At 42.9% G+C, this 25,288-nt stretch overlaps 1 protein-coding gene across 2 annotated transcripts in view; it reads right to left on the reverse strand.

Annotated features, from left to right (window-relative positions):
* LOC112249431 (glutamate receptor ionotropic, delta-2) overlaps nucleotides 1-25,288 on the reverse strand; it is a 724,520-nt gene that overhangs the window by 629,056 nt on the left and 70,176 nt on the right. For both annotated transcript variants that reach the window (XR_006083189.1, XM_042320306.1), the window contains exon 2: nucleotides 6,317-6,472. Coding sequence is in view for 1 of the 2 variants with exons in the window: in XM_042320306.1 (XP_042176240.1) it covers nucleotides 6,317-6,472 (156 nt within the window). In the remaining variant the exon portion in view is untranslated. The remainder of the gene's footprint in view (nucleotides 1-6,316; nucleotides 6,473-25,288) is intronic.

Here is a 25,288-nt window from a genome sequence, read left to right on the forward strand (position 1 = left end):
AGTTCTCTGCTGCCAATGACTGGAACGAACTGAAAAAATCACTGAAGCTGGAGACTCATATCTCCCTCACTAACTTTAAACATCAACTGTCAGAGCAGCTTACAGACCATTGCACCTGTACACAGCCCATCTGTAAATAGCCCACCCAACTACCTCATCCCCATACTGTTACTATTATTTTTTTGCTCCTTTGCACCCCAGTATCTCTACTTGCACATTCCTCTTCTGCGCATCTATCACTCCAGTGTTTAATTGCTAAATTCTAATTATTTCGTCACTATGGCCTATTTATTGCCTTACCTCCCTAATCTTACTTCATTTGCATACACTGTATATAGACTTTCCTTTTGTGTTATTGACTTTGCCTTTGTATATTCCATGTGTAACTCTGTGTTGTTGTTTGTGTCTCACTGCTTTGCTTTGTCTTGGCCAAGTCACAGTTGTAAATGAGAGCCTGTTCTGAACTAGCTTCCCTGGTTAAATTAAGGTGAAATTTTAAAATGAAAAAAAACTACGTAGTAATCAATAACAATGTAATATTAAAAATAACAAGGTACAAGAAAAACACACAAGATATAAAACAAAGAAATGAGAAGAACACTATACAGTAGATAAGAATACTTTATGCCTGGTCAATTACAGTACCATATTTACAATGTTCAGGATACTGGATCGATAGAGGTAGATATGTATAGTGGTAAGGTGACTAGGCTTCAGGATATATGACAAACAGAGTGGAAGCAGCGTATATGATGATTGTACGTGAGTGGGTGTGTGTAGAGTCAGTATAAATGTATGTGCATATTATGTGTGTGTGTGTGTTGGAGTATCAGTGTGTGTAATGTGTGTGTTGGAGTATCAGTGTGTGTAATGTGTGTGTTGGAGTATCAGTGTGTGTAATGTGTGTGTTGGAGTATCAGTGTGTGTAATGTGTGTGTTGGAGTATCAGTGTGTGTAATGTGTGTGTTGGAGTATCAGTGTGTGTAATGTGTGTGTTGGAGTATCAGTGTGTGTAATGTGTGTGTTGGAGTATCAGTGTGTGTAATGTGTGTGTTGGAGTATCAGTGTGTGTAATGTGTGTGTTGGAGTATCAGTGTGTGTAATGTGTGTGTTGGAGTATCAGTGTGTGTAATGTGTGTGTTGGAGTATCAGTGTGTGTAATGTGTGTGTTGGAGTATCAGTGTGTGTAATGTGTGTGTTGGAGTATCAGTGTGTGTAATGTGTGTGTTGGAGTATCAGTGTGTGTGTAGGGCCCTGTCAGTGAGCATAGAGAGGTGCAAAAATATGAATAAAATACAAAGGTCAACTCAGATAGTCTGTATAGCCATTTTGTTGGCTATTTACTTAGCTATTTACTTAGCTATTTAGCAGTCTTATGGCATGGGAGATAGAAGCTGTTCAGGAGCCTGTTGGTGTCAGACTTAATGCACCGGTACCGCTTGCGGAAACAGATAGAACAGTCCATGGCTTGGGTGGTTTAATGATTTTCAGGGCCTTCCTTTCACACCGACTGACATAGAGGTCCTGGATGGCAGGGAGCTCGGCCCCAGTGATGTGCTGGGCTGTCCGTACCACCCTCTGTAGGTCCATGCTATCGAGGGTAGTGCTATTGCCATACCAAGCAGTGATGTACTGGGCTGTCCGTACCACCCTCTGTAGGTCCATGCTATCGAGGGTAGTGCTATTGCCATACCAAGCAGTGATGTACTGGGCTGTCCGTACCACCCTCTGTAGGTCCATGCTATCGAGGGTAGTGCTATTGCCATACCAAGCAGTGATGTACTGGGCTGTCCGTACCACCCTCTGTAGGTCCATGCTATCGAGGGTAGTGCTATTGCCATACCAAGCAGTGATGTACTGGGCTGTCCGTACCACCCTCTGTAGGTCCATGCTATCGAGGGTAGTGCTATTGCCATACCAAGCAGTGATGCAGTCAGTCAAGATGCTCTCAATGGTACCGCTGTAGATCCTATTGAGGATTTGAGGGCCCATGACAAACTTATTTGACAGTGCATGTGTGTGTGGGCCATTTTAAGTTCTTAGTACATCAACTCCATCATCCCAGACACCCAAGATCCCCCGTTTCCTATAGTCCACGATCATCTCCTTGATCTTACTGTCGTCAAAAGGTTGTTGTTCTGGCCCCATACTGCCAAGTCACTGATCTCCTCCCTGTAGGCTGTCTCATCGTCGCCAGTGATCAGGCCTACCACCGTCATGTAGTCAGCAAACTAGATGACGGTATTGGAATCGTATGTGGCCATGCAGTCATGGGTGAACAGGGCGTACAGGAGGGGACTAAGCACACACCCCTGTGGGGCCACCGTGTTGAGGGTCAGTGTGGTAGAGGTGATGTCTACCTTCACCACCTGGGGTCGGCCCGTCAGGTTGTCCAGGATCCAGTTGCAGAGGGAAGTGTTTAGTCCCAGGGTCATAAGCTTGGTGACAAGCTTGGAGGGGACCAATGGGGTTGAACACTGAGCAGTAGTCAATGAACAGAAATATCACATACACTACATGACCAAAGGTATGCGGACAACTGCTCGTTAAACATCTCATTCCAAAATCTTAAGCATTAACATGGAGTTGGTCCCTCTTGTTACTAGAACAGCCTCCACTCTTCAAGAATGCTTTCCACTAGATGTTGGAAGTGGTTGGAACTTGCTTCCATTCAGCCACAAGAGCATTAGTGAGGTCGGGCACTGATGTTTGGCGATTAGGCATGGCTCGCTGTCAGCATTCAAATTCATCCCAAAGGTGTCCGATGAGGTTGAGCTCAGGGCTCTTTGCAGGCCAGTCAAGTTCTCCCACACCGATGTCAACAAACCATTTCTGTATGGACCTCGCTTTGTGTTAACTGCCTTGTTCAGGTGCAGGACAACATATTTTTACCTTGTCAGCTCTGGGATTTGATCTTACAGAAGTCCAACACTAACCACTAGGCTACCTGCCGCCCCAGTTGATTCCCTAAGTTCAATACATTTTTGAATATGGTTGAATTCCATTTTAAAGTCTGGTTTCCATGATTCCGTCCGTGTTCTGCGCATCACAGATTTTATAGGGCCCTACAACTCAACTCTGCCATTGTATGTGTGTGGTGTGTGTAGTGTGTGTGTAGTGTGTGTGGTGTGTATGTGTGTATGCATGCTTGTTCATTTGTGTGAGATGAAAAGATGCTCAGTGATGACATAACTTCTTGGCCCCTCTCGTTGACTTTGTTCCGTCTTTGCAGTTTGAGATGACAGCAAAGCAACAGGGCTCCTTTTCTTCCATCTCATTCAGAATAATTGCTCAGCTCCACTGCCAAGCTTATAACAGGACATGTCAGACGCACAGAGAGCATTGTAGTGGAGACTCACTGTGTAAACCCAGCTTATAACAGGACATGTCAGACACACAGAGAGCATTGTAGTGGAGACTCACTGGGTAAACCAAGCTTATAACAGGACATGTCAGATGCACAGAGAGCATTGTAGTGGAGACTCACTGTGTAAACCAAGCTTATAACAGGACATGTCAGACACACAGAGAGCATTGTAGTGGAGACTCACTGTGTAAACCAAGCTTATAACAGGACATGTCAGATGCACAGAGAGCATTGTAGTGGAGACTCACTGGGTAAACCAAGCTTATAACAGGACATGTCAGATGCACAGAGAGCATTGTAGTGGAGACTCACTGGGTAAACCAAGCTTATAACAGGACATGTCAGATGCACAGAGAGCATTGTAGTGGAGACTCACTGGGTAAACCAAGCTTATAACAGGACATGTCAGATGCACAGAGAGCATTGTAGTGGAGACTCACTGGGTAAACCAAGCTTATAACAGGACATGTCAGATGCACAGAGAGCATTGTAGTGGAGACTCACTGGGTAAACCAAGCTTATAACAGGACATGTCAGACACACAGAGAGCATTGTAGTGGAGACTCACTGGATAAACCCAGGCAGATGGTAGAAGCTAAGTCCCAGGTTGGGAATAAGCACTCCTTTGTAATGTTATGCCAGGGTTTAGCAACAAGTTCTGTCAGTGTGAAAAAGGCAAGTGCTGAGCATAGCGATTAGTCACTGCTAAGAGCCGTGTTAAGACCTTTTTGTGAATAGTATCAGATTCATCAAAGTAGTGCACATGCCTATGTTTACATGGAGGTATCCAGGTACTCTATGTATTGCATACAACACTGACATGAATCAAGGTGTGTTATTTTCCAATGCAAAGTTTATTATTAACAATTCTAAATGAAAAGCAGTCCTGTAATAAGTTATCTTCACATTAGTGCATCTGCACGAAGAGGTGCCTTCTAGTAATATATCAATCCACATCATAACATTTCAGGCCACAACAAGAAATGTGGTTGATGAAGCCTTTTTTTTATTAAAAAAAACAAATTGTGCTTTCTTAATGTTGTACGAAGAGCAACAGAATAACAGATGTTTTGATACAATGGAAGACATAGACGATCCTTCCAGGAGTTTATGATAATGAGCTGACCCCAGAACACACGTCATGTATTCAGTAATATCACTATCCAGTCTGACCCCAGAACACATGTCATGTATTCAGTAATATCACTATCCAGTCTGACCCCAGAACACACGTCATGTATTCAGTAATATCACTATCCAGTCTGACCCCAGAACACACGTCATGTATTCAGTAATATCACCATCCAGTCTGACCCCAGAACACATGTCATGTATTCAGTAATATCACTATCCAGTCTGACCCCAGAACACACGTCATGTATTCAGTAATATCACTACTTCAAAGACGATAGAGCATCTTAGGTACAGATGCCCCAGAGAGGCTTGAACCAAAGCACCAGTAGTAACTACTAGGCTCCTAGATGGCAATACACTGCACATCTGGCACCCTCCACAAATAACTAGTGTCCATTAGGTAAACATGTTCCAACTAGACTTCATCCTTGAGTTCATATTTCTCAGGCTAGGGATCTAAAAGAGTTGAGTTATTACCGACGACAACATGACGTGATGCTTGGAGCTTGTTACGTCAGTGGTTTTATGTCAGTTGGAAAGGAAGGGATCTATTTTAAACTGGGAAATATGTCTCTTTTAGTTGATTGAGGTCAGTCCAGTTGAACGCAGGTTTTTCTGTCTGTAATATTATTTGTTTAGTAAAAAGCGAGAGCTGGCTAGTAGAGGTTGTGACTAACGGCGAGTAAACTCTAGGCTATGGTGTAGGAATAAAGAGAGTCATAATTTATACAAGCTATAAGCTCCCAGTAATGTATTGGGTAAATAAACTATTGGGTAATGAACTAATGGAGAAATTATCGGTCAATGAAATCATGATATCATTCTAGAGAGGAATTCATTTATATTATGTGCCACATATCGCTGCATGTTTTAGCAGGTATCTCCACACTTCTACATGTTTTAGCAGGTATCTCCACACCTCTACATGTTTTAGCAGGTATCTCCACACCTCTGCATGTTTTAGCAGGTATCTCCACACCTCTACATGTTTTAGCAGGTATCTCCACACCTCTACATGTTTTAGCAGGTATCTCCACACCTCTGCATGTTTTAGCAGGTATCTCCACACCTCTGCATGTTTTAGCAGGTATCTCCACACCTCTGCATGTTTTAGCAGGTATCTCCACACCGCTGCATGTTTTTGCAGATATCTTCACATCTCTGCATGTTTTAGCAGATATCTCCCAAAAATATTTTTACTGCTCTAATAACATTGGTAATCAGTTTATAATAGCAATGCTTAAATCTTCAACTAAATTACAAAAAGATTTACAATGTGAAATCATATCTTTGTTTTTTGGGGGGACACCTATAAAACCTTTGATAAACTGCGATTTGTTCGAGCCCTCATGCTGATTGGCTGACAGACGTGGTATGGTCAAAAATATATTTTGCAGGCAATAAGGCACCTTGGGGGTTTGTGGTATATTTCTAATATACCACGGCTAAGGGCTGTGTCCAGGCACTCAGCGTTGCGTTGTGCATAAGAACAATCATTAGCTGTGGTATATTGGCCATATACCACACCCCCTCGGGCCTTATTGGTTAAATATAGTGCTATTCAGTTCATTGTGTCATTGATCAAGGTTGGGGTTGAAAATATAGGGCTTTTAAGATGGATTAATGTTGGTTCCTTCCAGTACTGTGCAAGGCTGAAGCATACCCAAAGCCAACGGCTCCGCAACTCCACAGAAAGAAAAACCATGCTGAGTAGGCGAGGGAAAATAATGGAATTTGCCATACTCTGGCCTCACTAAGGTTGAGATGGGCAGATGGAGGGGTGAGAGTGAGGGTGAGGGCAGATTAAGGCCTTACCTTCCTGGACTGCCTGGAAAGGGTTGTTCCCATCCACAAACTCCACAGAGATGGTGATCTTCTCAGTCTCCAGGATCTCATTGTTGAGGTTGAGGTCCGCCACGGCCATGCGGAACACCTCGTCGTCCTTCCTGGCAGACTCATCAAAGATGGCCCCTATGGAGAGAGAGGGGGAGAAGGAGAGAGAGAAGGAGAGAGACCGGGGGGTACAAAGAGAGAAGGAGAGAGAAAGAAGGAAAGCGGGAGGAAGGACAATGTTGAGGGATCATCGTGACTAAGGAAAGAATCAAGCAAGACTCTTAGGTCTCATACTGTATGTGTAACTACAATCAATAGAAATCAATAGAACCAATAGAAATCAAAAGAACCAATAGAACCAATAGAAATCAATAGAACCAATAGAAATCAATGGAACCAAAATACACTACCATTCAAAAGTTTGGAGTCACTCAGAAATGTCCTTGTTTTGTTGTAAATTACTATTGTAGCTGGCAATATCTGAATATCTACATAGGCGTACAGAGGCCCATTATCAGTAACCATCACTCCTGTGTTCCAATGGCACGTTGTGTTAGCTAATCCAAGATGATCATTTTAAAAGGATAATTGATCATTAGAAAACCCTTTTGCAATTATGTTAACACAACTGAAAACTGTTGTTCTGATTAAAGAAGCAATAAAACTGGCCATCTTAAAACTAGATAGACTTTAGACTAGTATCTGGAGCATCAGCATTTGTGGGTTCGATTACAGGATCAAAATAGCCAGAAACAAATAACTTTCTTCTGAAACTTCTGAAAGTCTATTCTTGTTCTGAGAAATGAAGGCTATTCCATGCGAGAAATTGCCAAGAAACTGAAGATCTCGTACAACGCTGTCTACTACTCCCTTCACAGAACAGAGCAAACTGGCTCTAACCAGGATAGAAAGAGGAGTGGGAGGCCTCGGTGCACAACTGAGCAAGAGGACAAGTACATTAGAGTGTCTAGTTTGAGAAACAGACACCTCACAAGTCCTAAACTGGCAGCTTCATTAAATAGTACCCGCAAAACACCAGTCACAACGTCAACCGTGAAGACAGTGATTCCGGGATGCTGGCCTTCTAGGCAGAGTTCCTCTGTCCTGTGTTCTTTTGCTCATCTTAATCTTTTATTTTTATTGGCCAGTCTGAGATATGGCTTTTTCTTTGCAACTCTGCCTAGAATACCAGTATCCCGGAGTCGCCTCTTCACTGTTGACGTTGAGAGGAAACGGAAAGTATGCCATCATCAATGGATGGATACAATACAGGGAACAAACCACCTACATGGTGCAGCAATCCAAATAAATCCATCAGATTACCACCTGCAGCTTTTCTATATATATATACTGTATATCTTCTTCTGGCCATGCATTTCCTCTCTGGTTGTTGCCTGCAGCAAGTAACTGCTTAAAACTGCTCACTGAAGCAATGCTAAATGCAGTTTGCTGACCAGCAAATAGTCCTCATTTAGAAATAGATGGTGTGTATGATACGGATTGGTGATTCATACAGTAAACTGACCAATTTGGAGCTATGCTCACATTTTGGGGCCGAGTGCAGGTCAGTGTGATATTTGTTCACACTCTTCGCTGACCTATCAGATCATCAAGTAAATGGTGCTAGAAGGACCGTGGGAAACTACATCGAGCATTGAGACAATACAGGTAACATCCATTATGAACTATAAAACACATTGAGGGACAAAGTCAGTCCTTGTATTTGTATTTATTATGGACCGCCATTAGTTCCTGCCAAGGCAGCAGCTACTCTTCCTGGGGTCCAAACAAGATTAAGGCGATTACATCACAAAATAAAACAGTACACAACACATTATTAAACACTACTCTACCACAACATCTCTACAATACAATACATTATTACACCACTACTCTACCACTACATATCTACAATACAATACATTATTACACGCTACTCTACCACTACATATCTACAATACAATACATTATTACACTACTCTACCACTACATATCTACAATACAACACATTATTACACACTACTCTACCACTACATATCTACAATACAACACATTATTACACACTACTCTACCACTACATATCTACAATACAATACATTATTACACTACTCTACCACTACATATCTACAATACAACACATTATTACACACTACTCTACCACTACATATCTACAATACAACACATTATTACACACTACTCTACCACAACATCTCTACAATACAATACATTATTACACACTACTCTACCACTACATATCTACAATACAACACATTATTACACTACTCTACCACTACATATCTACAATACAATACATTATTACACTACTCTACCACTACATATCTACAATACAACACATTATTACACGCTACTCTACCACTACATATCTACAATACAATACATTATTACACACTACTCTACCACTACATATCTACAATACAATACATTATTACACCACTACTCTACCACAACATATCTACAATACAATACATTACACACTACTCTACCACAACACATTATTACACAATACTCTACCACTACATATCTACAATACAACACATTATTACACACTACTCTACCACAACATATCTACAATACAATACATTATTACACACTACTCTACCACTACATATCTACAATACAACACATTATTACACAATACTCTACCACTACATATCTACAATACAACACATTATTACACACTACTCTACCACTACATACAGTATCTACAATACAAAATCCATAACACAGCAATATAACAACAATGCAATGTACTTGTGTGTAGATTCCATGTGTTAGCATGTGTGTGTGTGTGTGTGTGTGTGTGTGTGTGTGTGTGTGTGTGTGTGTGTGTGTGTGTGTGTGTGTGTGTGTGTGTGTGTGTGTGTGTGTGGAGTTTTATCTGTTTCATTTAAAATCGGTTTTGCATGAGTTACTGTTTACATGAGTTACTTGATGTGGAGTAATGTTCAACGTAGTCATGGCTCTATGTCAGGGGTGGGCAGCTCCAGTCCTCTGGGACCTGATTGGTGTCACACTTTCTCTCCATCCCCAGCAAACACAGCTGATTAATCACATTACATTCTAAACTGAAGATCATGATTAGGTGATTATTGGAGTCAGGTGTGTTAGCTGGGGCTGGGGCAAAACTGTGACACCAATCAAGCCCCTGAGGATTGGAATTGCCCAACCCTGCTCTATATAGTACTGTGTGCTTCCCATAGTTTGATATGCACTTGGGGACTGTGAATAGTCCTCAGGTGGCATGTCTTGTGGGGTATGCATGGGTGCCTGAGCTGTGTGCTAGTCGTTTAAACAGACAACTCGGTGCGCTTTAAACACGTCAATACCTCTCACAAACGCAAATAGTGACGCAGTCAATCTCTCTTCTACTTTGAGCCAGGAGAAATGTACATGTATTTTATTGATGTTACCTCTTGGTGTACATTTACAGGCCAGCCGTGCTGCTCTGTTCTGAGCCAGCTGTACTTTGCTGTAATATCCCTCTTTGTGGCACTTCATGATATGACTGGGCATCAGTCCAAGTGAGACCGGAATAGAGTCTGTGTGACTTGTTTTGTTGATAGCAAAGTCAAGAAAGCAGAGCAGTGCTATGTTATTGACAGACCTCTTCCCATCTTAGCTACCGTTGTATCAATATTTTTATGACTAAGCAGTTTAGTCTCCTCAATTTGCTTAATTTCCACATTATTCTATAAAATATTTAGTTGGGGTTTAGGGTTTAGTGAATGATTTGTCCCAAATACAATCTTTTAACTTTTTGAAATATTTAGGACTAGCTTATTTCTTGCCACCCATTCTGAAACTGACTGCAGATCTTTGTTAAGTGTTGCAGTGATTTCACTTGCTGTGGTAAGTGATGTGTATAGTGTTGAGTCATTAGCATACATAGACACACAGGCCAACGGCAGGTCATTAGTAAAGATTGAAAAAAGTAAGGGGCCTAGAGTGCTGCCCTGGGGAATGCCCGACACTACCTGGATTATGTTGGAGAGGCTTCCATTAAAGACCACCCTCTGTGTTCTGACAGGTAACAGGCAACTCTCGATTCACGATATAGCAGGGGAGGTAAAGCTATAACACATACGTTTTTCCAGCAGCACATAATGATTGATAATGTTAAAAGCTGCACTGAAGTCTAACAAAATAACTCCCACAATATTCTTATTATACTTTTATTTCAGCCAATCATCACTCATTTGTGTAAGTGTTGTGCATGTTGAATGCCCTTCCCTATAAGCATGCTGAAAGCATGTTGTTCATCCGTTTACTGTGAAATAGCATTGCATCTGGTCAAATAATGTTTTTCTCCAAAGGTTTACCTAGGGTTGGTAACAAGCTGATTGGTCGGCTGTTTCAGACAGTAAAGGGTGCTTTGCTATTCTTGAGTAGAGGAATGAGTTTTGCTTCCTTCCAGGCCTGAGGGCACACACTTTTCTGTAGGCCTAGATTGAAGAGAGTGGCAATATAGTTTACTATCATCCTCAGTCATTTTCCATCCAAGTTGTCAGACCCAGATGGCTTGTCATTGTTGACAGACAACAATATATTCACTTTACGGAATTCAAAATTATAACGCTTCTCTTTCATAATTAAGTCAGTTACGCATGTTCAGAATTTGTTCTTGGCATCTCATGCCTAAGTTTGCTAATCTTGCCAATGAAAACATCATGAAAGTAGTTGGCATGAGTTTTGTGATGAATGAGCCATCTGATTCAATGAATGACGGAGCTCTTTGCCTTTTTGCCCAAAATGTCATTTAACGTGTTCCAACGTATTATCACTTTATATTAATTAATCTTTGTTTCATAGTGTAGTTTCTTCTTTTAGTTTAGTTAAGTCACATGCTTTCTCAATTTACAGCACCTTTGCCAATTGGCTGTGCAGCCAGACTTATTTGCTATTCCTTTTGCCTAATCCCTCTCAAACGTACCATTTTTTCAAATCCTCGTCAATCCATGGGGAATTAACAGTTTTACAGTCATTTTCTTAATGGGCGCATGCTTATTTGTAATTGGAATAAGCAATTTAATAAATGCATCAAGTGCAGCGTCTGGTTGATCCTCATTACACAGCACAGACCAGCAAATATTCTTTACATCTTCAACATCGGGGCTCCCGAATGGCGCAGCAGTCTAAGGCACTGCATCTGTGTGCTAGAGGCATCACTACAGACCCTGGTTCAATTCCAGACTGTATCACAACCGGCCATGATTGGGAGTCCCATAGGGCGGTGCACAATTTGGCCGGGGTAGGCCGTCATTGTAAATAACAATTTGTTCTTAACTGACTTGCCTAGTTATTTAAAAAATATGAATCACTACAAAACCTCTTGTATGATCTCCTATACACTATATTAGGCCCAGCCTTTGGAACTTTGGTTTTCCTAGATATGGCAACTATATGGCTACTATATTATGATCACTATTTCCGATGGACGTGGAAGCTGCTTTAAAGCAGATTTCTGCAGCATTAGTAAAGATTGTTGTAATCGGTGAATAGGCCTACCACCATTGTGTTGTCAGCAAACTTAATGATGGTATTGGAGTTGTGTGCGGCCACACAGTCATGGGTGAACATGGAGTACAGGAGGGAGCTAAGCACACAAATCTGAGGGGCCCCAATGTTGCCTACCCTCACCACCAAGCGGCGGTGCATTAGGAGGGAAGTGTTCAGTCCCAGGGTCCTTAGTGATGAGCTTAGAGGGTACTATGGTGTTGAACGCTGAGCTGTTGTCAATGAACAGCACTACAGTGCAGTGAAAAAGTATTTGCCCCTTCTGATTTCCTCGATCTTTGAATTATTTTCAATATGAATATGAATATCTTCAACCATAAGCTAATATTAGATAAAAGGAATATGAGTTTACAAATAACCCCCTAAAAATGTATACTTATTTTATTTATTGAAGAAACAAAGTTATGCGACACCCAATGCCCCTGTGTGAAAAAGTAATTGCCCGCTTACACTCAATACCTGGTTCTGCCACCCTTAGCTGCAGTGATTGCAACCAAACACTTCTTGTAGTTTTGGCCCACTCTTCCATGCAGAACTGCTTCTTGGGGTTTTAGGCTGGGTTTCTGTACAGCACTTTGAGATATCAGCTGATGTACGAAGGGCTATATAAATCATTTTGATTTGATTTGATTTGATTTAACTCCGCAACATTTGTGGGTTTTCTTTTTCTTTTTTTTCTTTTACCCCCTTTTCGTGGTATCCAATTATTAGTAGTTACTATCTTGTCTCATCTCTTCAACTCCCGTACGGGCTCGGGAGAGGCGAAGGTCGAAAGCCATGCGTCCTCCTAAACACAACCCAACCAAGCCGCACTGCTTCTTAACACAGCGCGCAACCAACCCGGAAGCCAGCCGCACCAATGTGTCGGAGGAAACACCGTGCACCTGGTGACCTGGTTAGCGCGCACTGCGCCCAGCCCGCCACAGGAGTCGCTATTGCGCAATGAGACAAGGATATCCCTACCGGCCAAACCCTCCCTAACGACGCTAGGCCAATTGTGCGTCGCCCCATGGATCTCCCGATTGCGGCCGGCTGCAACAGAGGTAGCACAGCTAGCAATGCAATGCAGTGCCTTAGACCGCTACGCTACCCGGGAGGCCATCTGCAACTACTCGTTGCAGGTAATGCCACAACATCTTTATTGAGATTAGGTCTGGACTTTGACTAGGCCATTCCAAAACTTGTTGCTTTTTAAACCATTTTCATGTAGACTTGATTGTGTGTTTTGGATCATTGTCTTGCTGCATGATCCAGCTGCACTTTAGTTTCAGCTCACAGACAGATGGCCTGACATTCTGATACAGAGCAGAATTCATGGTTCCTTCTATTAAGGCAAATCTTCCAGGGCCTGAGGCAGCAAAGCATCCCCAAACCATCACACTACCACCACCATGCTTGACCGTTGGTATGAGGTTTTTACTGTGGAATGCACTGTTTGGTTTTCGACAGACATTATGGGACTCGTCTCATCCAAAACATTGACGCAAGTTTGTCAAAAGCACCTGGATGGTCATCAAGACAGGTGAGTCAAAAGTATAACTTTTTGGATGACATAGGTTAGAGTTATGGTCAGATTTGCCAAATGGTGTTTCTGTGTGTGAAACAAAGGTGATCTAGAGTTTTTTTTGCATCTAGTTGCACAGGTGACATGCTGGTAGAATTTTGGCAAAACAGATTTGAGTTTTCCTGCATGAAAATCACCGGCCACTAGAAGTGCCGCCGCTGAACATTTCCTTACTTATGACCTTATACAGCTCATTGAATGCGGTCTTAGAGCCAGCATCGGTTTGTGGTGGTAAATAGATAGCTACGAAAAATATAGATGAAAACTCTAAATAGTCTACAGATTATCGTGAGGTACTCTAACTCCGGCGAGCAGAATCTTGAGACTTCCTTAATATTAGAGTTGTTAACAAAAAGACACACCTACTCCCTGCTGTTCTGCCGATGCATAGAAAAACAAGCTAGATGTACAGTGTATTATCCATGTCCTTCATCGACTCTGAGAATCATAGGATATTCCAGTTCTTCAGGTCCTGTTGATAGGATAATCTCGAACGGGGCTCATCCAGTTTGTTTTCCAGTGATTGTAAGTTCGTCAGTAGAATGGAGGGTAGAGGCGGTTTACGTACTCCCAGACTTAGTTTTGTCAGGGTGCCCACATGTCGACCTCTCTTACTCCGCCTTCTTCTTATCCAAGTCTCAGGGATTAGGGCCTGTTCCAGGTTGAGCAGTATGCCCCGAGGCTCCGACTCGTTGAAGTAGAAATCTTCATCCAAATGAAGGTTTGTGATCGCTGTTCTGATGTCTAGAAGCTCTTTTCGGTCATAGGAAAAGACGGCGGAAACATTGTGTACAACCAAAAGTTAAGCTCAGCAAAAAATATATAATCAAATAGCAAAATTGGTCAGGAGCCTGTAAAACGACTGCTATCCATTGCAGCGCTATTCTGGGTGTCATATGTCATTGATCCCTCTGTGATTGTGGTGTTATGTCTCACTGGTTGTACAGTAGTATGATCATTCTACTATTAAATATCAGAGGTTACAGGGATATGATCAAACGACAGCCTGGTAAAAACAATGACTTCAAAGCCCTGCGAACACCGTCAGGACTTTTACAAGACACATCGTCCTCCCAACCATCAGCAATGCAATCACTTTGTCTCCAATCCTCTGCAAACACATAATAATAGCTCTTTTATCTAGGCCCCGGAACTGAGTTGCCATAGAAACCAATTTCAAGGAGGAGGCTTTAAAACACACTAAAGTAATTGTCTAGTGTTTCCAGATTTCTATGAAATATGACCTATAATTAATTACAATACGAGTAAAGTAGTTTTTCTTACAAAAAGTGTTAATTAAGTATGTTAAAAAGAAGCTCTTCTGTGTTGGAATTGAGTGGGCGTACCCCAACAACAGAATGGTGTGGGCGTACCCTAACAACAGAATGCTGTGGGCGTACCCAACAACAGAATGGTGTGGGCGTACCCTAACAACAGAATGGTGTGGGTGTACCCAACAACAGAATGCTGTAGGTGTACCCAACAACAGAATGGAGTGGGCGTACCCCAACAACAGAATGGTGTGGGCGTACCCAACAACAGAATGGAGTGGGCGTACCCCAACAACAGAATGGTGTGGGCGTACCCAACAACAGAATGGAGTGGGCGTACCCCAACAACAGAATGGGTGGGCGTACCCCAACAACAGAATGGTGTGGGCGTACCCAACAACAGAAATGGGTGTACCCAACAACAGAATGGAGTGGGTGTACCCAATAACAGAATGGACAACAGAAATGGGTGTACCCTGTGGGCGTACCCCAACAACAGAATGGAGTGGGCGTACCCCAACAACAGAATGGAGTACCCAACAACAGAACATACCCAACAACAGAATGGAGTGGGCGTACCCAACAACAGAATGGAGTGGGCGTACCCAACAACAGAATGGAGTGGGTGTACCCAACAACAGAATGGAGTGGGCGTACCCAACAACAGAATGGAGTGGGCGTACCCAACAACAGCGTACCCAACAATGGAGTGAACATACCCAACAACAGAATGGAGTGGGTGTACCCAACAACAGAATGGTGTGGGCGTACCCTAACAACAGAATACCCAACAACAGAATGCTGTGGGCGTACCCAACAACAGAATGGAGTACCCAACAACAGAATGGTGTGGGCGTACCCAACAACAGAATGCTGTGGGCATACCCAACAACAGAATGGTGTGGGTGTACCCAACAACAGAATGCTGTAGGTGTACCCAACAACAGAATGGAGTGGGCGTACCCCAACAACAGAATGGTGTGGGCGTACCCAACAACAGAATGGAGTGGGCGTACCCCAACAACAGAATGGTGTGGGCGTACCCAACAACAGAATGGAGTGGGCGTACCCCAACAACAGAATGGAGTGGGCGTACCCCAACAACAGAATGGTGTGGGCGTACCCAACAACAGAATGGAGTGGGTGTACCCAACAACAGAATGGAGTGGGTGTACCCAACAACAGAATGGAGTGGGTGTACCCAACAACAGAATGGAGTGGGTGTACCCAACAACAGAATGGAGTGGGCGTACCCCAACAACAGAATGGAGTGGGCGTACCCCAACAACAGAATGGAGTGAACATACCCAACAACAGAATGGAGTGGGCGTACCCAACAACAGAATACCCAACAACAGAATGGGTGGGCGTACCCAACAACAGAATGGAGTGAACATACCCAACAACAGAATGGAGTGGGTGTACCCAACAACAGAATGGAGTGGGTGTACCCAACAACAGAATGGAGTGGGCGTACCCAACAACAGAATGGAGTGGGCGTACCCAACAACAGAATGGAACCCAACAACAGAATGGAGTGGGCGTACCCAACAACAGAATGGAGTGGGCATACCCAACAACAGAATGGAGTGGGTGTACCCAACAACAGAATGGAGTGGGCGTACCCAACAACAGAATGGAGTGGGCGTACCCAACAACAGAATGGAGTGAACATACCCAACAACAGAATGGAGTGGGCGTACCCAACAACAGAATGGAGTGGGCGTACCCAACAACAGAATGGAGTGGGCATACCCAACAACAGAATGGAGTGGGTGTACCCAACAACAGAATGGAGTGGGCGTACCCAACAACAGAATGGAGTGAACATACCCAACAACAGAATGGAGTGGGCGTACCCAACAACAGAATGGAGTGGGCGTACCCAACAACAGAATGGAGTGGGCATACCCAACAACAGAATGGAGTGGGTGTACCCAACAACAGAATGGAGTGGGCGTACCCAACAACAGAATGGAGTGGGCGTACCCAACAACAGAATGGATGAACATACCCAACAACAGAATGGTGTGGGCGTACCCAACAACAGAATGGTGTGGGCGTACCCAACAACAGAATGGAGTGGGCGTACCCAACAACAGAATGGAGTGGGCGTACCCAACAACAGAATGGAGTGGGCATACCCAACAACAGAATGGAGTGGGCGTACCCAACAACAGAATGGAGTGAACATACCCAACAACAGAATGGTGTGGGCGTACCCAACAACAGAATGTGGGCGTACCCAACAACAGAATGGAGTGGGCGTACCCAACAACAGAATGGAGTGGGCGTACCCAACAACAGAATGGAGTGGGTGTACCCAACAACAGAATGGAGTGGGCGTACCCCAACAACAGAATGGAGTGGGCGTACCCAACAACAGAATGGAGTGAACATACCCAACAACAGAATGGTGTGAAAATACCCAACAACAGAATGGTGTGAAAATACCCAACAACAGAATGGTGTGAAAATACCCAACAACAGAATGGTGTGAACATATACCGGTCAATTAATGTATTCATGTGAATAGACCGATGACTGACCAGCTCATCCTCCTCAGGAGGATCACATCATCCTCTTTGAGGAAATAGCAAGTACTTTGAAATGGTCTGTTTGAGATACAAGTTTGAGGTGGGGTCTCTTCTCCAATTTATGCTTTGGCCACAAATACAAGTATAGGACAAGTCGACCACATTATTTGGGTTTGAATATGAGTTACATATGAGTTGGGTACGAATATGAGTTAGCAGAATACCAACTTTTAAAAGTGAGATTTTCACTGAACAGTTACTCTAAAGCATATCTTACCTGTGGCAGTATTATATGGTAAAGAGTACCTCTAAAACCATCAGCTATTCAAACGGTTCAATAATGAAAACATTAATTAAATGAATTTACTTGTGGGGGTGAGTTCACCCATATATTCACAACAAATTATTAATCAAAATATTATGAGTAATCAACAAACAGTTTCCAAACATACAAATGTGCTTTTAAAGTTGTTGGAATACCATGAATTTTAAATTAAATAACTAAAAAATAACTTTCTACTGACATTCAATCACACCTTAATCAGTGAGCTTCATCATTTGTCTCATAATGTTCCTCAGCTGGGCAATATCAAGTGATTTTACATCAGATCTAAGATCTGTGACCAGATACTTGTTGCTGTCACGTTCTGACCATCGTTCGTATGTGTTTTCCTTGTTTTAGTATTGGTCAGGACGTGAGCTGGGTGGGCATTCTATGTTGTGTGTCTGGTTTGTCTATTTCTATGTTTGGCCTGATATGGTTCTCAATCAGAGGCAGGTGTTAGTCATTGTCTCTGATTGGGAACCATATTTAGGTAGCCTGTTTTGTGTTGGGTTTTGTGGGTGATTGTTCCTGTCTCTGTGTTTGCATCATAGGACTGTTTAGGTTTTCACTTTCTTGTTTTGTTTACTCTGTTCATGTATAGTCGTCTTTCTAAATTAAACATGAATAACCACCACGCTGCATTTTGGTCCGCCTCTCTTTCACCACAGGAAAACCCTTACAGTTGCATACCAAGGGATTTATCAAGGGATGGCAAACCATACTGGACAGTGCACACTGGCACCTGATAGCAGCTGCAAACATACAGGTAACTGCCAAAATAAAGGAAACACCAACATAGTGTCTTCATAGGGCTGTGGGCCACCACGAAACACCAGAACAGCTTCAAGTGTTTTCATTTATTTTGGCAGTTACCAGTACATAGCATATAGTAACAGAGTGAGAAGAAGGGCAAAGCCCCGCTGTGAACATCATGACCATTGTCACATTGATGAATGTCTCTCAAGAGAAGAAAAAGTGAAGAGGATTATTTTTCTTTCAATCCACTTCCCAAAGGAAGCCTAGGTTTGTGTGTGCACATGTCCTTCGCGGTTCGTGTGTACGTGTGCGCGCGTTTGTACTTGCGTCCATGTCTGCACGTGCGCGTGTGTGCGTGCGCGTGTGCGTGCGTGTGTGTGTGTGCACGTGTGTGCGTGCGCGTGTGTGCGCGTGTGTGCGTGCGCGTGTGTGCGCGTGTGTGCGTGCGCGTGCGTGCGCGCGTGTGTGTGTGTGTGTGGACATAGGCCTGGGTGACTGTGCTGGCTGTTGATATGCAAGGCAGCAGAGCATACTGATTTCCAAGCAGACTTCCTCCTGCTCTAAACTCTGCTCCACCATGGCCCCCTTGGATTGTGAGGAAAAGGCAAATGTCACAACATTAATCAGAGGAGAGAATAAAGACATTGAGTGTAGCTTTACGTGCCAAGGGCAACATGGCTCAAATGCACAATACATAATCACTGCTATTTCCACAACATCGCTCCAACACAACAGCTTTTGAATTGGAATTGGTTCAAGTTAAGAGAAATCGATTTGGGAATGTTAAACCATGTATTTGATATTCCCTTCATGTTGTTGTTTACTCTTGACTTCCTGATAAATATCCAGTTAGTCCAATAACGTCTCCAGGAAGCTGCTGTCTTCCCTTTATAAAACACCACTAACCATTTACCCTTTACTCTGTTGAACAAAAAACATCTGCATGGAAAGAAAGGGTATTTCTGCCAGTCAAAAGTAAATGAAATACACAATGAGAGAATCAACATGAGTTCCCTTTCAACTGCAGCAAAACACCAACACTTCTGTTACTATAACGCGGTATACTCAATAGAGCACGCTTAATTAGCTTGTGGCTTTACACCAAATCATTTAGGATTAATGAGCGATTGTCTGAACTGGAAGAATTTCACTTGCAATAAGGAGCGATGGAGTGTGAAGGAAGCTGGTTCCGTCCTGAAATGTCACTCACAGGGTTAGACATGAAACCAGACTGGCAGCCCTGTCCTTTCCAGACCATTTAGATGACTACTGGACCAGCAGTGGAGTAGGAAAAGAGGCGTGTCACATGCTGTCCAAACAGAGGCAAGATTCAGAAGGTTATTTATGTGGTGGCAAAAAGAATGAAGAGTTATTAACTCTGATTGCATATCCTTCCTGTTTAGGCTATATACTGCATATCCTTCCTGTTTAGGCTTATACTGTATATCCTTCCTGTTTAGGCTATATACTGTATATCCTTCCTGTTTAGGCTATATACTGCATATCCTTCCTGTTTAGGCTATATACTGCATATCCTTCCTGTTTAGGCTATATACTGTATATCCTTCCTGTTTAGGCTATATACTGCATATACTTCCTGTTTAGGCTATATACTGTATATACTTCCTGTTTAGGCTATATACTGCATATCCTTCCTGTTTAGGCTTATACTGTATATCCTTCCTGTTTAGGCTATTTACTGCATATACTTCCTGTTTAGGCTATATACTGCATATACTTCCTGTTTAGGCTATATACTGCATATACTTCCTGTTTAGGCTATATACTGTATATACTTCCTGTTTAGGCTATATACTGCATATACTTCCTGTTTAGGCTATATACTGTATATACTTCCTGTTTAGGCTATATACTGTATATCCTTCCTGTTTAGGCTATATACTGCATATCCTTCCTGTTTAGGCTTATACTGTATATCCTTCCTGTTTAGGCTATTTACTGCATATACTTCCTGTTTAGGCTATATACTGCATATACTTCCTGTTTAGGCTATATACTGTATATACTTCCTGTTTAGGCTATATACTGCATATACTTCCTGTTTAGGCTTATACTGTATATCCTTCCTGTTTAGGCTATTTACTGCATATACTTCCTGTTTAGGCTATATACTGTATATACTTCCTGTTTAGGCTGTATACTGTATATCCTTCCTGTTTAGGCTATATACTGCATATCCTTCCTGTTTAGGCTATATACTGTATATACTTCCTGTTTAGGCTTATACTGTATATCCTTCCTGTTTAGGCTATTTACTGCATATACTTCCTGTTTAGGCTATATACTGTATATCCTTCCTGTTTGGCAATATACTGTATATCCTTCCTGTTTAGGTTATATACTGTATATCCTTCCTGTTTAGGTTATATACTGTATATCCTTCCTGTTTAGGTTATATACTGTATATCCTTCCTGTTTAGGTTATATACTGTATATCCTTCCTGTTTAGGTTATATACTCTATCTCTCTCTCTCTTCCTGTATCTGACACATGCAGTACTTGCAAATCCCCACTAAGATACAGCAGAATACCATTCCCTCCACTGGTCTCCTCAGCCTAGTATGGTCCAATTGTGACTGATCAACACCATGGTAGTTTTGGTGATGATGATGATGATGATTGACACCTGCATTGCTTGCTGTTTGGGGTTTTAGGCTGGGTTTCTGTACAGCACTTTGAGATATCAGCTGATGTACGAACGGCTATATAAATAAATTTGATTTGAAAGCCTTGATGACAGTGGCAGTGACAGAGGAGAGGGAACCAAGGAGTGGTGCCCACCTTGACGGCAGTCAGAAGCTGATGACCATAGAGGAACATTGTATAATTCCTTCCAACAGGTAGGTGATGTATAAGCATAGAATTAGATATAACAATACTAGAATGGAAATAATGAATTTGAAGAGTTTATCTGCACTGAATGTTCGTTAGCTAGCTAGCCAGACAGTTTTACATTTTTCAAATTAACTGTCAATATTTCAACATTCTATGGTTGAAATCAGTTGATGATAGTTGTAAATGCAACAAGTGCTGATATTGATTCATATAATAGTACTCACAACTTTCCAAGAAAACTACAATTTTGACATTTACGGTCTGTTTACACATATTTTAGAGGCTATTCATAAAGAACATTTGTATAAAACCCATATAAAATGTATTTTAGAATTATATTGACTATTTCAGGTTGACAATAATTTCATGACACAATTTCTGATATATTACATGCCTCACTTTTACTTTCCTGCATAAGTAAAATCAAGATATACCTCTATTGCCATTCATTCGAATTGGACTGGTTTTGATTACTCCCTGACCAATATGGCTGCCATTTTCACCCCATTCTGGAACTTTGAGGGATTATGACATAGCCCTTCTAATTTAATAGGATCTCTGTGTATATGACCAATACATGGCTCGTGCGCTGGTGGGCTCCATGTGATCATGAAAGCAATGTGGTGATGGCGCTGTGTAATGATAATGATTAATTAGTTTCCTCTTGACCGGAGGGGTGGGGTTGGAGGGCTGCTGTTTAGGGGAGGCCTGTGAGTGCACGCGTGTGAAGGCGGTCAGATTTACAGCCCATGCCACGCTAGGGAGAAGGATGTGGTGGCTGACACCTGGGAGACAAGGGAGACAAATGGGCACCGGGAGGTCCAGGGGAGCGCAGTAATCGACTGATAGAACATTGTATAGAAACAGCAACACAATGCCACGTATATCACTCTGCATGTCAGCCATGGCCACGCACAGCCACCCATTAATAACTGGTCGTATGCATGTAGAGAAAGACTTCTTCAATATCTATCTGTGATGAGACTGGCTGGGTTTCCACCTCTGCACCAGGCAGGGAGAGTCACAGAGCAGGAATATAATGGTGTGTGTGTGGGCATTGTTGAGGGAGGTCACCACAGCCACTGTCATTAGGGAGCCATGCGTGCCTGAAATAGATTAAAGAGATTCTCATGGAGGAAGAAACCAAGAACTTGTAGGGTAGGACTAGATCCATATCCTTCAACTTCAACCATGTTTTGTGTGTGTGTGTGTGTGTGTGTGTGTGTGTGTGTGTGTGTGTGTGTGTGTGTGTGTGTGTGTGTGTGTGTGTGTGTGTGTCCGTGCGTATGTGTGTATCAGCAATCTGCATCTGCGGAATCTGTGGTTCCCTCTAATTTATCCGCCTTTGTGTATAACTTGAAAGGGGACATGATTTGTACTGTGAAAACCACACGTGCCATTTTCCCTTCTCCTGCTGGCTCAACACGCACTTTCATTATTGCCATGTAAATGAATTTCCTTCATCATTTACTGAGCCAATCTAAAGCCTCTCCATGACTGTCCCTCACTTTCCCCGGCTGTGGAGACACCTTCTTCCTGACATTTAATCAAAGTGGGCTTAAATGGCTCTGCTGGATGGGGCCTGGGAGGGTCCGTTTCCCATTAGACCAGGGCTCTTTGACATCATAAAGACATAGATGCTTGGGACTGGGCGTATGTAACAGAAGATAGTGACTTTGCGGCGGGGGGGGACAGAGAGAAGGGCGGGAGTTGGGGGGAGAGGGTTGGGGGGGAGAGGGTTGGTTGGGGGGGGCAGAGGGTTGGTTGGGGGGGGCAGAGGGTTGGGTGGGGAGGGCAGAGGGTTGGGGGGGGTGTTCAGCAGTGTTGCTGGATATATCCACCTCCTTGGTAGGAACAGGCTTCATCGCTGTGTCACTACATCTTTGTGGAGTGTACCCCGTGCCACACACACACACACACACACAGACACACACATAACTCTTTCTTGCCATTTCAGATGCTGTTGGGGTGTTTTGTAGACATTAAATCAGCTGAAAGCAGCACAGTGTGTTCAAAGGTATTATACAACTTCAGGTAAAGGCTAGAGAATAATGCAGACAAGAAAATAATATATCCATTGTAATGACCTCATATCAACAGGCCTACATGAATGCATCTGTCTCATGGATTTTCTCTATATACACTATCTATACGGACACCCCTTCAAATTAGTGGATTCGGCTATTTCAGCCCCACCCATTGCTGACAGGTGTATAAAATCGAGCACACAGCCATGCAATCTCCATAGACAAACATTGGCAGTAGAATGGCCTTACTGGAGAGCTCAGTGACTTTCAACGTGGCATCGTCATAGGATGCCACCTTTCCTACAAGTTAGTTTGTCAGATTTCTGCCCTGCTAAAGATTCCCCGATCAACTGGAAGTGCTGTTATTGTGAAGTGGAAACTTCTAGGAGCAACAACTGCTCAGCCGCGAAGTGGTAGTCCACAAAAGCTCACAGAACGGGACTGTCCTCGGTTGCAACACTCACTGAGTTCCAAACCGCCCTCTGCAATGTCAGCACAAGAACTGTTCGTCGGGAGCTTCATGAAATGGGTTTCCATGACCGAGCAGCCGCACACAAGCCTAAGATCACCATGCGCAATGCCAAGCGTCGACTGGACTGGTGTAAAGTTCGCCACCATTGGACTCTTTGGCAGTGGAAACGCGTTCTCTCCCACTTCACCATCTTGCTGTCCGACAGATGAATCTGGGTTTGGCGGATGTCAGGACAATGCTACCGGCCCGAATGCATAGTGCCAACTGTAAAGTTTGGTGGAGGAGGAATAATGGTCTGGGGCCCCTTAGTTTCAGCGAAGGGAAATAGTAATGCTACAACATGCAATGACATTATAGATGATTCTGTGCTTCCATGTTTGTGGAATAAGTTTGGGAAAGGCTGTTTCCTGTTTCAGCAAGACAATGCGCCTGTGCACAAAGTGAGCTCCATACAGAAATTGTTTGTCGAGATCGGTGTGGAATAACTTGACTGGACTGCACAGAGCCCTGACCTCAACCCCATCGAACACCTTTAGGATGAATTGGAACGCCGATTATGAGCTAGTCCTAATTGCCCAACATCAGTGCCCGACCTCACTAATGGTCTTGTGGCTGAATGGAAGCAAGGTCCTTCAGCAATGTTCCAACATCTAGTGGAAAGCCTTCCCAGAAGAGTGGAGGCTGTTATAGTGGCAAAGGGGGCGGCAACTTCATATTAAAGCCCATGATTTTGGAATGAGGTGCCCACACACTTTTGGTCATGTAGTGTATCTTCTACTGTATAGTTTACCATATCACTCTTGTGTCCCCATTTCACCCCCCAACACAACCTGAGCCCTTCATGTCTGCTCGCCAGAACTAACCCCAAGCAACACTGTCACCAACGAGAGATTTATTAGAATCACTTAGCTTGAAGTCAGTTGAAACCCCATAACTCTCTAATTAATATCTCTATTTGCATATCCATTAGCACCTTTCCCAGTGTGTGTAGAAATCGGTGTTAATGAGCATTGATGATGATGCCGATGTCAATATTCCCAGATTTGTCTCGCTCAACCTGTGAGAGGTGGGGAGGGAATTAGTGAGGAGTGTTAAGGTACTTGACACTAATGGAATGCTGAGCCAATTGTGAGTGTGACACACAACATGGCCTTCTCACTGGAGGTTGTCACACAGCATGAGATTAGCAGAGAGAGAGAGAGAGAGAGAGAGAGAGAGAAAGAGAGAGACCATGGTAACATCAAACTACAGTGGGGCAAAAAAGTATTTAGTCAGCCACCAATTGTGCAAGTTCTCCCACTTAAAAAGACAAGAGAGGCCTGTAATTTTCATCATAGGTACACTTCAACTATGACAGACAAAATGAGAAAAAAAACCAGAAAATCACATTGTAGGATTTTTAATTAATTTATTTGCAAATTATGGTGGAAAATAAGTATTTGGTCAATAACCAAAGTTTATCTCAATACTTTGTTATATACCCTTTGTTGGCAATGACAGAGGTCAAACATTTTCTGTAAGTCTTCACAAGGTTTTCACACACTGTTGCTGGTATTTTGGCCCATTCCTCCATGCAGATCTCCTCTAGAGCAGTCATGTTTTGGGGCTGTT

Source organism: Oncorhynchus tshawytscha, linkage group LG04, assembly GCF_018296145.1.
Source record: "Oncorhynchus tshawytscha isolate Ot180627B linkage group LG04, Otsh_v2.0, whole genome shotgun sequence".
In the NCBI taxonomy this organism is placed as follows: domain Eukaryota; kingdom Metazoa; phylum Chordata; class Actinopteri; order Salmoniformes; family Salmonidae; genus Oncorhynchus; species Oncorhynchus tshawytscha.